The 12845-nt window shown below is 39.2% G+C and overlaps 1 protein-coding gene across 3 annotated transcripts in view; it reads left to right on the top strand.

Annotated features, from left to right (window-relative positions):
• Positions 1-12845, top strand: part of cenpf (centromere protein F) — a 59907-nt gene that overhangs the window by 23362 nt on the left and 23700 nt on the right. For all 3 annotated transcript variants that reach the window (XM_070889464.1, XM_070889462.1, XM_070889463.1), the window contains exons 8-12: positions 785-910; positions 3716-3844; positions 4243-4365; positions 5345-5480; positions 7174-11849. In XM_070889464.1, the coding sequence (XP_070745565.1) occupies positions 785-910; positions 3716-3844; positions 4243-4365; positions 5345-5480; positions 7174-11849 (5190 nt within the window). The remainder of the gene's footprint in view (positions 1-784; positions 911-3715; positions 3845-4242; positions 4366-5344; positions 5481-7173; positions 11850-12845) is intronic.

Raw genomic sequence — 12845 nt, 5'->3', positions numbered from 1 at the left:
ATAAATTAATCGTCAATAAAAGTTTTATTCGTGGTTTCACAGTCTTGAATTAAGAATAGAGATTAATTTGACCAGAAGTGCGAAAACAATTTTGTGTCCTAATTTGACAGGACATAAACTGCACCTGACTGATTCCTGGGTTGGGGGGCTTATCCTACGAGGAGAGATTGAGGAAATGAGGCCTATATTCCCCAGAATTTAGAAGAATGAGGTGATCTCTTTTAAACATATAAAATTCTTACATGGCTTGTCAGGGTAGATGCTGGGAGGATGTTTCCACTGGCTGGGGAGTCTAGACTTAGAGATCACAGTCTCAGAATAAGGGGTCGGCCATTTAGGACTGAGATGAGGAGAAATTTCTTCACTCAAAGGGTTGTAAATATTTGGAATTATCTACCCCAGAGAGCTGTGGATACTCAGTCGGTGAGTATACTCAAGACAGAAATTGATAGATTTTTGGGTATTAAGGGATGTAGTGCGGGAAGGTGGAGTTGAGATAGAAGATCAGCCATAATTTTATTGAATGGCGGAGCAGGCTCGAATGGCTTACTCCTGCTCCTAATTTCTTATGTTCTTATCTGTGACTACAGTTGTGAAACTGACTTATCTATCTTTTAGTGCTAAATAACAAATGGCAGATTTAAAAAGAAATCTTAACTCCTATTTGATACATTACAATTTATGAATCTAAGCATTTGCTCTTTTGTGTTACATGTTGTATTTGTGGCAGAATAGATTCAGGAACAATATAAAAATCATCTGATTTTTTTCTGTTTTTTGTTAGTGCGTGATGGTTGAGCAAAAACTAAAGCAGGTGTCTGATGAACTGAACTGCTATAGGCAAAATGCTGACACTACCCGACGCAACATAGAGCAGAAGTTGAAAGACAAGGAAAAGGAATTCCAACAGGTGATTACAAATACAGTTACAGTACTGTTACATTAGCTTTAATTATAATCGAAGCCTGCTCAAATATGTATTGTATTATATTTTGAAGATGAAGTTGATATTGTAGGCAGTTTTCATGTATCATTGTAACTGGCACGTGACTTGGAATCCAGTCATGGAGATGACTTTCCTTGGGGCTCCCCCCCCCCCCCCCCCCCTCACCCCCGCCAATCTACTGTCATAACTTCGGGATTGCCGCCAACGTTATGCTGGCAGAGCGAGGGGAAATTCAACCTTGCGCTAAATATGTTATCATTGGTAGAGATCATAAAGCGAAAGGATTATCTGAAATTACAAAGCCTAATATTTTGAATTGGGGCAAATGCTGAAATGATATATCACCAAATAGTAAAATTCTGTTTTTAGCCAAGTGTTTGAGAACTATTGAGATGTTTTTTATTTTCATTTTTTTAATACTTTTGGTGTCCTAAAAACATGAATGTGTTGCGAAAGAAGGGGCGAAATTGGGCTCTGTAGCATCCGACTGCCGGTACCATGCAGAATAGGCAGATCATGATGTCGATCATTGTGCATCGCTAATTTGATGTCAGTGCTGCCATTTTGGAGCTCCATGCTCCAGCCTATACACAGCTGAACATTTGATCAGTGGCATGAAGGACCCCCACCAGTGCTATTTAAAAGGGATCACCAGCTACTTGCATTTTGGGTGCTTTTCCATACTTGTTTAAAGTTTCATTAGTCTACGGGGAGTTATCTGGCTGGTGCTGAAATACTTTTTTTGGTGACTTAAAGGTTTGTACACAAACCAGTTCCTTCCAGGCATGGGTGGCCTAGTACGGCTTCATCTTGGCATTGAGCATGACTGGTAGGATGAGCAGATGTCATGCAGAACAGGACCAGCTGCGAGAAAAGGGAGGAGGTGGAGGAGGGGGAGAAGGGCTCTCAGCAATGCCACTCCCCATAATGGCCAGCATCGTCTCCTCCAAGGGGGTTAAAACATGCAGGCATGCCCCTCTCATTAATTCCTACTGCCTCCTGTTGTGCTCCACCTTTTCCTGCAAGAAATAGGGAAGTGTGTCAGTGATTGTCGTGCAATATGTTTGGGTAATGTGCTGATCATGGTTGAATAACTGCCAGTGTGCACAAGCTGTGAGATGTGGGTTATTACTTATTTTTATTTACTGATCAAAATTGTCACATCTGCACTTCCAATTAGCCACATGTGACTAGCAGCTAACATTAGACAACACTGGTATAGGGTGGTGCAAGTGTTGGTGTATCAACTTGCAAGTTTTTGGTGTGGTGGGATGTGGGTTTGATTCTTATCTTTGTTGCAACATTGCTGGAATATGGTGACTGGAGCCTCAGTGCCACCTCAGAGAGAGAGAGAGAGAGCGAGAGAGAGGCAAAAGGAAGGGAAAGCTGTCTCTAGCTCAGGCTTCTGCACCACCTGGTAAATAATGTAATGGATGGAGTCTACCAACCCCATTTTGAGGCCGGTATCACCCCATTATTGCCGATAACCTGCAAAATCTTGCATTAGGATATAGTTGTAAATAACTGGTGTGGATTATGAACGAGTTGTATATGAACATTTTCCTCAAAGGCTATTGTTATGGCTGTGTCTATTTGTACTAACTGAAAGGCAGCCATTTCTCTGATTGCCTCTCCATTTTAACATGGCCTATTGCTGATTGGTCCCTTTGGAGGATAAGCCACAACCTGAAGTTCCTCTGGAATGTGTAACGGGAACCACCCAGTCCAAGTTCTGACTGACTTTCCAATTTGAAATTCGATCCATTTTGACTTCAGAAGCTATAGAGGATAGATCTCCCCAAAAGCAACCAAGTTCCAGCCGAAGTCAATTACCCCAGCGTAAGTGCATCCCTCCCTCAGCTGAAGACCCTTACCCCAGCACATGTGCTGCCTCACACAGCCGAAGTCCCTTACCCCAGCTCAAGTGCATCTCTCCCCAGCTGAAGTCCCTTACCCAAGTGCAAGACCTTACCCCACTCCTCCCCCCAATAGATGAGGCATTGTGTGCAGATTGTCAACAGGTTTATTGGGTATGAAGTGAATAGAGGCAGTGCGTGACTTCTGGATTTCATCCACCCCAACGATGGCCCTTTTACTCACGCACCGAGCTTGCATGCACCAGGGGGTTGGAAGAACGTGATCCGTCTTCCCTGAGTTCCCTCTCTCCCCTCCGATTTCCCCCCCCCGGCGCGCGCTCAGGGTTGGGGCTCGGCGCTGTGGGTGGCTCTAGACTCGCTTGTGGCTTACGTTGCTGCAGGTGGCATGGAGGCTCGGTGGATGCGTTCAGCTGCTGCTGGATGGATCGGAGGCAATGTGGTGTTGAAAAGGGTTAATGGGAATTGCGCTGGGGCGGGGCGGAGTCGGTGATATTTGTCCTAACTTGTGCTTCTGCGCATGCATTGGGAGTGGAAAGATGCTACGAAGAACTCAATCAAGCGTTGGTGCTCTGCAACTACTGTTGTATGTTGCTGCATGCCTCTTGGGCTTTTGTGACTTCTTGGAAAAATAGAAAATGTGCAGGATAATGACGTGCAGGAAGTGTTGGCCTAATTTTTGTACAGATGCTTATAACCTGTTTAATTTATCCTCCCAGTAGTATAGCTGAGAAGGAATACTCAATGAATTGTGGATTTTAATCTGTGTCTTAGCACTGTTGTGATGTTTAGCATTTGAACTACAAACTGGCATCTACTGTGCTGCGAACAAATCTATTATTTTTTAAATGTTGAAGTATGTGTATTCAATCTCTAAATATCATTTGTTGTGCAGGAACTTTCTCATCAGCAACATTCCCTGCAGAGCCTGGATCAACAATTCAGCCAAATGAAAAATAAATTGAACCAGGAGTTGCAACAATCTAAAAATGATTACAATGTTCTGCAGTCGGAGATTGATAAAGTATGTATTTCTGGACTCGATATTGATGTATCGAATGGGTGCAACTTGCAGTATTGAACTATCTGAATGAATCTACTTAGTTACAAATTTAGACTCCTTTGTCAAATTTATGAAGCACTAAGTTTACCTGACCTGGATGTTGAAATCCTCCTGTTACACATTAAAACCAATCTGAGTTGTTATTTGGACAACAGGTAATTTTCTTTATTTTGATGCACAAGGTCTTTCAAGTCTGGGGTTTAAGGTTTATTTGGTTTCCATTTTAGATATGCTGTCGCTGTCACTATTTTCAGTGCAGAAGAACAACATACTAATGTTAGAAAATATTTACGTTTTACCTGTGGGCAATAAAAGATCAAAAAATAAGCAACATTTGAAATTACATTTCTTGGTTACAGGTATCAGCATACAAACAGAAACTGGAAAGAGAACTGGATGAAATCAGGCAGAAATTATGTTGTTCTGACCAAATGCTAAAGGCAAATCAGACAAAGGAAAATGATCTGAAGAAAAAGCTTGAAGTAAGATTTAGAAAAGATTTCAAACTGTATTTTAGAAGAATAGTCAGTTCCACTTTGCATTTTCTGTGTTTTAAAAAAAAAAATAACGTAACAAATTCTTTGTGTAAAGGAAAAGTTTTGGTCACTTTTTTTCCTGGTTATGTGGTCATATACTCATTTGTATATAGAGGCTACACTGCACTTGGAACGAGAAAGGCTAAATCACTGGTATGTAATCTACCTGCTATATCAACAACAATATTCTGCATTTAAGCAGACTCTTTAAAGTAGAAAGTATCCTAAGGCTCTTCCCTGAGGCACGAGGAAAAATAAATGATGAGCCAAAGGACTGAGGAGGAGGAGCTGTTCAGAGGTGGGTTTAAGAAGATTCTTTAAAGGATGACCGAAAGCTGGAGACGTCTAGGAAGGAAATTCTATTGCAGTGCCTATGCATGCCTGCACTGGTGAGGGAAAAGGGAGAGAGGATGCCAAGAGGCTGAGCCAGGAAGAGTGTTTGGTTGGGGGTGGGATGAGGGAAGTTGCAGGGCTTGAGGAGGTTATAGAGAAAGGAAGGGTGATTCTATGGCAGGGTGAACATTTAAAATTTGAGCCATGGTGGGGTGGAGAGAGCTAGTGTAGGTCATGGAGGACAGGAGTGATGGATGAGTGGGACTTGGTGCGGAATAGGGAACGGACAGTAGAGTTTTGGCTGAGCTGAAGTTTACGGAAAGGCAAGAATGGGTAGCTCACCAAGAGAGCATGGAAATAATCAGTCTGGAGAGGCGACCGAGGCATAAATGAGGGTTTGAGTGGCAAATGGACTTCGGTAGGACAGAGGCTGGTGATCTTTGTGTTTTTTTAAATTTCTTGTGAATATTGAAAACACCTTGCTAATGAATAGTAACATCTATTCATGGTCAATTTTAAAATGATTCAAATCTATTTTATTCAGCCCTATTTATTCAGAAACAAATTTTTACTAACAGTTTTTTCCTGACAGGCTATTCAGAAGGAAAGAACCTTTCTTGGCAATCAACTTCAGCAGCATTCTACTCAAATTCACCAATTGGAAGATGAACTAAAGAAGACCAAACAGGATTTTAACCGTACCTGGAATTTTGGGGAAGAGATGAAAAGTAAAACTCTTTAATCAATAGCCATGCAAAATATGCAAAATTCAAGAAAACTGATTAACTTAAAGTATTCCCCAGCTAGTTGACTATAAAAGCAATTGTTTAAGAATCTGCTCTATTGTAGGAGATATTTCAAACTGCAGTTTTTGAGATCACCTGCTTTGTGTTTCTACAAATCAGCAATGGAACTGATATTGTGCAGCTCTGTTTAAATGGTGATCAGCATCTTTTCCTGCTCGCTCATGATTTCATAGCCCAACAATTGAATAGCCCCTTGCTAACTGTGGAGATCGGAAATTATAGTTTTATTTTCCCTTGCCTACAGGAACCTAAGTTCAAATGACTCACAAAAAAACAGATTTTGGGCTGTGTTGCTTGATTGTCTAAATGATATTGGAAATATGTTGTCCACCTATTCCTTCCTTGCCTTTCAACTTTAACCAGAAGAAACTTGATTTGAATATGGTGATGTGTTTCAGCAGATTAGAATTTATTAAAAAAATATTTTGCAGCCATTTTTTTCTGCCTTAAATGAAAAATACTGGCTATAGATAAAAAGAAAATCTGCAAATGCTGGAAATCAAAACCTTTGTTGCTATTTTGAGAATAATTGACGAGGATAAGTGCCATTTGCCTGGTATATTGGTAATTAGGAGAATATAAAATGGAGCGCAAAATAAAATGTTTAATGATTTAAATTATTTCTAATGTGTTACAATTAGAATCGTATATTATGTAACTTTCTTGACCAATTTATGTAATGGTGCCATGATGGAAAGCTGAGGCGAGATGGCACTAGGTCAACACAACTTTGTTTTTATAAAAACAGCAACAAGCTCTGACTTTCTTATTCTAAAATATGTTATGGTCAGCTTGTAGTAGAGTGCCTGCGAGTCTGCATGGTATCTTCTGCTGTGGGAGGTGCCAAGTGGAAGCTAAGCACTCCCCATAAGGAGGGAGGAAAATTTGGAGGGTTAGTTCATTCTTTAGCTTGTATAACCCCTAGTGGCAGGCCAATGAATAGCATTGGCGGATGCCTTGGAACAGATCTCCTGTCTGTCCTTCATCATGGAGAGATAGGAGAAAAATAAATTGCAGCTTTTTTTCATTTATAAAATACTTTTCCAACAAATTCTCTTGGCTAATTTTTTTTTAAGTGCTAATTCTTAACTGCTATATTTTAGATTATAAACCCAATAATGCAAATATTTTTAAAGAAAATTAATAACGGGGTAGTTTTAATTCTGCTATCAAACTGGTCGATATGGTGATTCAGAATGCTCTAATCAGTTGGGCAGGATATTATTCCATGGGCAACTTTAGAATAAACTTCGGAATAAGGCATGTGTGGAATAAAGGAAAAACAGGTTTCAAATATAAGATACATATATTAATGTTGTTTCTCTAAAAGGTTTTCTACTTCATAAAAATTCAAATTTATTTCACTGTGATGTTTCCTTAGTGTAGTACAGAATGTGTAAGAAAATTGTAAACCAGTTTAGAAAGAACATATTTACAATTTCTTTACACACAGCGCACAGAGGAAATCTCCCCTTCCCACAAATGTGGTAAATGTAGCTTTTTGATTATTAATTAACTCTATTGCAAGACCAACATGACTTCACTTTTTGATCTGAATTTTAAATTGCGGATAAAATTGTACCTTTTGATTTCTATATGCCTTTCATCATTCTAGATAAGAACACTGCTCAGGAAGCCGAGCTAAAAAGTCTTCGACAGGAACTGGATGAACAGAGCAAGTCAATGTGTATAAATACAGAAAATCATAAACAACAAATTTCTCAGCTGAAAATGGAACATGACTCTGCTCTTAAAGATATGAAAGAGAAAGAAAAGAATATGGAGCAATTGAATGTTCACGTTGGTACAATGGAAAATGAGATTAAAGAACTACAAAAAAATATGCAATTAAAGGAAAAGGCATTTCAGGAACTAAAGGAGGAAAATAGTTCCCTGGCTCAGTGGAAGGTGGAAAATATGGATGTTGTAGATAATTTTAAATGTGAAAAGGAGGGGATAGAGAATAAAATTAAAGAATTGGAGCAGAGTCTTGAGGTTTCTCTGAATAAAAATCAAGAACAAGAGCAGCAGCTAGAGGTTTATCAGTGCGAGAGTGGAAAACAATCTGAAAAGTTGAAGTTACTTGAAGAAGAAAAGGAGAATTTGCAAAGACAGACTGATGATCTAAAGCAAGTGCTGGACAACAAAACATCCGAGTTAGAAACACAAAAGCAGACCGTTGAAGAATTCACGAAAAAAGCATGGCAAGAAGAACAAAAACATGGAAAGGATGTAGAAAACCTGAGTTTGTGCATATCTCAACTAACATCACAGATAGCTGAGCTGGAGAAGAATTTGCAACAAGAAACCAACAAAGTTGAGAAACTAGAAGAATCTCGACGTGTATTCTGTGCTGATTATGAAAATGTCAGTAATCTGGCAAAGTCAAAAGATTGTTTGATTGAACTAAAGGAAACTGAGATTTTGAATTTGAAGGACAGTATTTCACAGACCACACATAATCTTGAAGAGCAGCTTGCCAAAGTTGAGGCAGAGAAAAATCATTTAATGGAGGAGTATGAAAAAAGCATACGTGACAGAATTGAAGTTGAAAATGCAAAGTCAACACTAGAAAATTACCAACATGATATCTCTGTCTTTAAGGAGCAGATTGCTTCTCAAGAATCCTCTCTGAAGCTTGAAAAGCATCTTCAATCTGAGATGCAGAGTAAGTATGACGCACTATTAAAACTGAGCAAAGAATTGGAAGAAAAAATTGAGGAGACAGAAAAGAAACATATGAACTTGCAAGCAGAAATGGAGCAAGAAATTCATAAGCTGAAAATGCAACATGTTGAAGCATTGCAAACTACCATAGATGAGAAAGATAAATCTATTCAAAATTTTGCACGAGAGCTTGAGAGCAAAGTGAATAATTTGAAATGTTTGCAGGTAACCAACATAGAGTTAGAAACAAAGCTGGAAGTTTGTTTTCAGTCTGCGAAGTGCATTGAGGAAAAAGAAGAGTTAATTAGTTTGAAGGAAAAAGAACTCTTACGGCTTTCTGAGGAAAATGAAGAACTGAAAGACTCCATCAATATTTTGATGCAGGAAAATATGGAGTTGAAAAAAATGAATTCTAGTTTTGCTGATGTAGTGAAAAAAAATGAAACAATGTTGCGAGAACAGACCACAAAATATGAAGAAGAAACTGCCACTAAAGAGAGCATAGTTAAAGATCTTAAAACTCTGTGTGAAGAACTAACTGAAAAACAAAGATTGCTGGAAAACACATTAGCAGCCAAAGAAAATGATATTAAGCAATTATTGGAAAAGATGAATGAGAAGGAAATTAGGGAAGATAGATTAGTGCATCAGTATGCTACATTAGAAGAAGAATTAAAGAATCTCCAAGAAAAGTGTAGTGATTTGGAAGAAAAGAAAGATTTATTGGAAATGCAGTTATGTGAGAGATCAAAAGAATTATTGTTGAGAAATGCAGAAGTAGAGGAGCTGGAAAAAAATCATGCCGAGAGTTATGCTGAATATGATGCCAAAGTTGTAGGCTATGAGGAAAAGGTTAAAGCAATGATTGAAGAAATAAGAGACTTGCAAGCACAGCTAGAGAAGATGGAAGAAATTGACCATTTAAAAAAGGAACTTTCTGAATCTAAAGCAAGACAAAATAAAATTTTGGAAGCTCACAATGAATTGCTTCAAGAAAAAGAACAGTTGACAAATCTGCTAACAAAGCAAGCTGAAAAAGAAACCATTTTTGTAACAAAAATAGAAAAACTTGAAAATGATTTGATTATCAATGAGTCTGAAAATACTAAAAATGTTAATTTAATTGCAGAGATAAATCTTCTTTCAGATCAATTGAAAGATTCAGTGATAACAAAAGAAATTGAACATCAGAGGCTTCAAGCCCAACTTCAGCTTCTCCAGATGGACCTTGAAGATAAAGAGGCCTCTTTAGAATCTTTTATTTCCCAACTAGAACAAATGCAGACTGACCATAGCAATGTGGAGAGTAAGTTTCAGCACAGTGAGGAGAATAGGACTCTTCTCGGGAAAGAATTAAGTGCAATGCAGGTAGAGATGGAAGCTATGCATTTGAAATTTAGTGAAAGCAAGAACCATGAAGAATCTTTGCTGGGACAAATAACTCTGCAGAGGCAAACTATTGAAGAGATGAAGAGTGAATTTGAAAAACAAAAAGAGGATCTTGGGCGCTTGGAAAGTCAGTTTAATGAACGCCAGACCAAATTTCAACAGAAAGCAGATGAGCAATGTCAGCTAAAAGAAAACAAGATATCAGAGCTTCTAGAGAAGCTGTTTCGGTCCGAAACACAGATTGGTGACTTAATGAGTCGAAATAGTGATATTGAATCTCAAATGGATTCTCTACAACAGGAGTTAAAAGCACAAATGCAAATTACTTTGAGCAATATGGAGAACACGCTACAACAGAGTGAGGAACAAAAGGCACTTGTGCAGAAAGACTTGAGTAAAGTGCAGTCTGAACTATCAGCTGTGCACTTGCATTGCATCGAAAACAAGAATCGTGAAGAATCTTTGATGGAACAGTTAGCTCTGCAAGGGAAAACTATTGAGGATCTGAAGAGTGAACTTGAAAAGAGTAAGGAGCAGGAAGCGCATCTTATTCATTCTTTGGAAAACATAAAAAATCAGCTCAATACAAGTCAAATCAACAGTAAACCGAAAGCAGAGGAAGAGTATCGGCTGAGAAATAAGGAAATATTAGAGCTAGGGGAGAGTTTCTCTTGGGCTCCGTTACAATTGAATGACTTAATAATTCAGTGTCCACTTGAGTCTTCACAGCAAAAGTTAAAAAATGAACACGAGAACAGTATGCAACATAAAAACATAGAAACCACAGCAGAAAAATATACTGACCTTCTGCAAGAGTTTTCATCATGCCAACTTGCCAAAGAAAATCTTGAGGCTTCCTTACAACAGGCAGACAAAAAATATGAAGATTTGGAGAACGCATATAAAACCGTGCAACATGAGAAGACAGTGTTGGCAGCAAAAATTGATAACTTAATTCCATGCATTGGTATATGTGGAAAAAACAGTTGCCTGGCTGAAAAAACCCAGGTTCTTACAAATGAGATGAGGCCCTCTGGGGTTGAAAATGTTTTCCTTCAGACTGAACTTGAGAGACTTAATGCTGCAAATGAACGTTCAAATACATGCCCCAGTCAAAATGAAAATGTTGAATCCATGATTATCTCAGATGAACTACAACAGTACATCAAACATCATAACCCCTCTTATGATGACTTAAAACATTCTAATGAACAGCTGAAAGAACAGGTTATGAAAATAAAGCAAAAGCTATTCTCTTATCAGCATCAAAATGGAAAATTACATGAACAGCATTGTAATACTATGTCCAAGATGTCTGAGTTACAGTCTATTATTGCAGCTTTGGAAACTGAAAAGGCATCGTTGTTGAGTAAAGTAGATTTAACCTCCAAAATTATTGATCCAAATACTCAAGAATACAAAAATGTAAAAGAAGAGATGATTATGTCCCAAGAAACTAGGCATCAAAACATACCTGAAGAGAAAGAGATTGCTGACTGTGTTGTTGAGCATGATACATCAGGTGAAAGAAAAACCCTTTTAATTGAAAAAAGTAACAATGTAGTGGAAGATTTAACGGCAGAATTGTCCTTATTACAGAGTAACTTGATTGAAGCTCAGGTTGCCTTATCTGGAACAAAGATTGAAAAAGTAACACTTCAAACTCAGTTGAGAGTACTTGAATCATCACTAGAAGGTGCTCACCTTCATGTGTCAGAGCAGAACAAGCGCTTACAGCAACTAGAGAAGATGATTCAGGAAAAAGATGATGAAATAATTTTACTCTATCAGCAGTTAAAGGAGAATTCAACCAACTTGATCGTAAATGACCAAGCTATTTTTTCTGTTAGAGGCACTCACCGGAAGATGAAAACTATGGAACTGGAAACTTGTTCCGTGACCTCTGAGCAGTCCATTACATTGCTCCAAGAACAACTTCAGAAACAGCAAGATGCTGCAGATGAAGAGATCCAAGAATTGAATCAAACTTTAACTGCAACAAGACGAGAACTTGAAACCCTGAGGCAACAGAATTCATCTGAAATTGAGGATTGGCAGCTGAAGTTATCCAGTCTAACAACCGAGATGGAAAACAAGTTGGCTGCACAGAAACAGCAGACAGAATTGCTGTTTGCAGAGTTAGAAGGTGCAAGGATCCAGCTCCAATCTCTAGACCTCAGTTCTCAGTCATTGTTGTATGCGAGCTACCTTTCTGAAGAGAGTTCTCCACAAAAGGTGAATAATAAAAAAAAATATTGTCACTAAATATTTAAATATGTGACGTGTGTTCAAAGGAGGATCATAATGGTATAGTGTGTGAGTTTGTTTCAATTAAGTATATGCCATATCTTTTGAAAAACATTTTTTGATTCATGGAGGGAATCACAGTTGTGCTTGGTTCTAACCCTAACCCAGCATAACTAAACAAACATTTATTTCCAGCAGTGACTATCAAATGGCATTCCGAAACCACAGTTGTGACTTTTTTCCACTTTCCCTCCCAAGTTATCCCAGTTAAGTCCAAGGGCAATTGTGGTGCTCCTTTTGTCACACCGTCAGAGATTACCGAGAAAAAATAGTAATTGGAGCCTGTCATATTCCTCCTTATGATACAGGCAATGTATCCACTGAGCCATCAGGAGAGCTGAAATTCTTTGGGGCTGAAATTGCCCCTTTCCTTAAAGCCTGTTACCTCTACAAAACGGCGGCCACGCTGTAGAGTGGAGTGGCCGCCGACTTTTTGTGGAATGGCCGCTAATAGCCCAATTGCCCTTCCGAGGTTCTCGGTGGTGCCCCAATCTCTCTCCCCACTGCTCCGCTGCTGTCGATCCGTGTTAAGTGCGACACCATGCGCACCGCCGATCTAAATCCCCCTCCCCCCGGATGGCGACATTCCGCTCTGAAAAATCATTGGCTTGCCCGGCGGTGCCAAAACCTGTTTTTTTTTCCCGGTGGTCCAGTGAGGCTGAGGCCTTCTGTAAGGCGCTGAGGCTTCCCTTAAAGGGGAGGACCTACTGCTGCTGCCGCCATGATTTTTTGTAGGCCGACTGCTATTTTGGCCCGACAATTATGCCTCCTGGTTCGGCCAGGCCACCAACAGGCAGCCTGGCACACCGTTTTAAGTGAGGGGGAGAGCCATGGTGATGTCATCAGCGGTCACTCCGCCCCTCTAGTGTACTCAACACCCCCATTAAGAGCGACTTCTGGATCCAAGTAAAAAAAAACAAAGCA

Source organism: Pristiophorus japonicus, chromosome 9 (assembly GCF_044704955.1).
Source record: "Pristiophorus japonicus isolate sPriJap1 chromosome 9, sPriJap1.hap1, whole genome shotgun sequence".
In the NCBI taxonomy this organism is placed as follows: Eukaryota; Metazoa; Chordata; class Chondrichthyes; family Pristiophoridae; genus Pristiophorus; species Pristiophorus japonicus.
The sequence above is the reverse complement of the archived record's forward strand: the minus strand, read 5'-3'. Positions and strand labels throughout refer to the sequence as shown.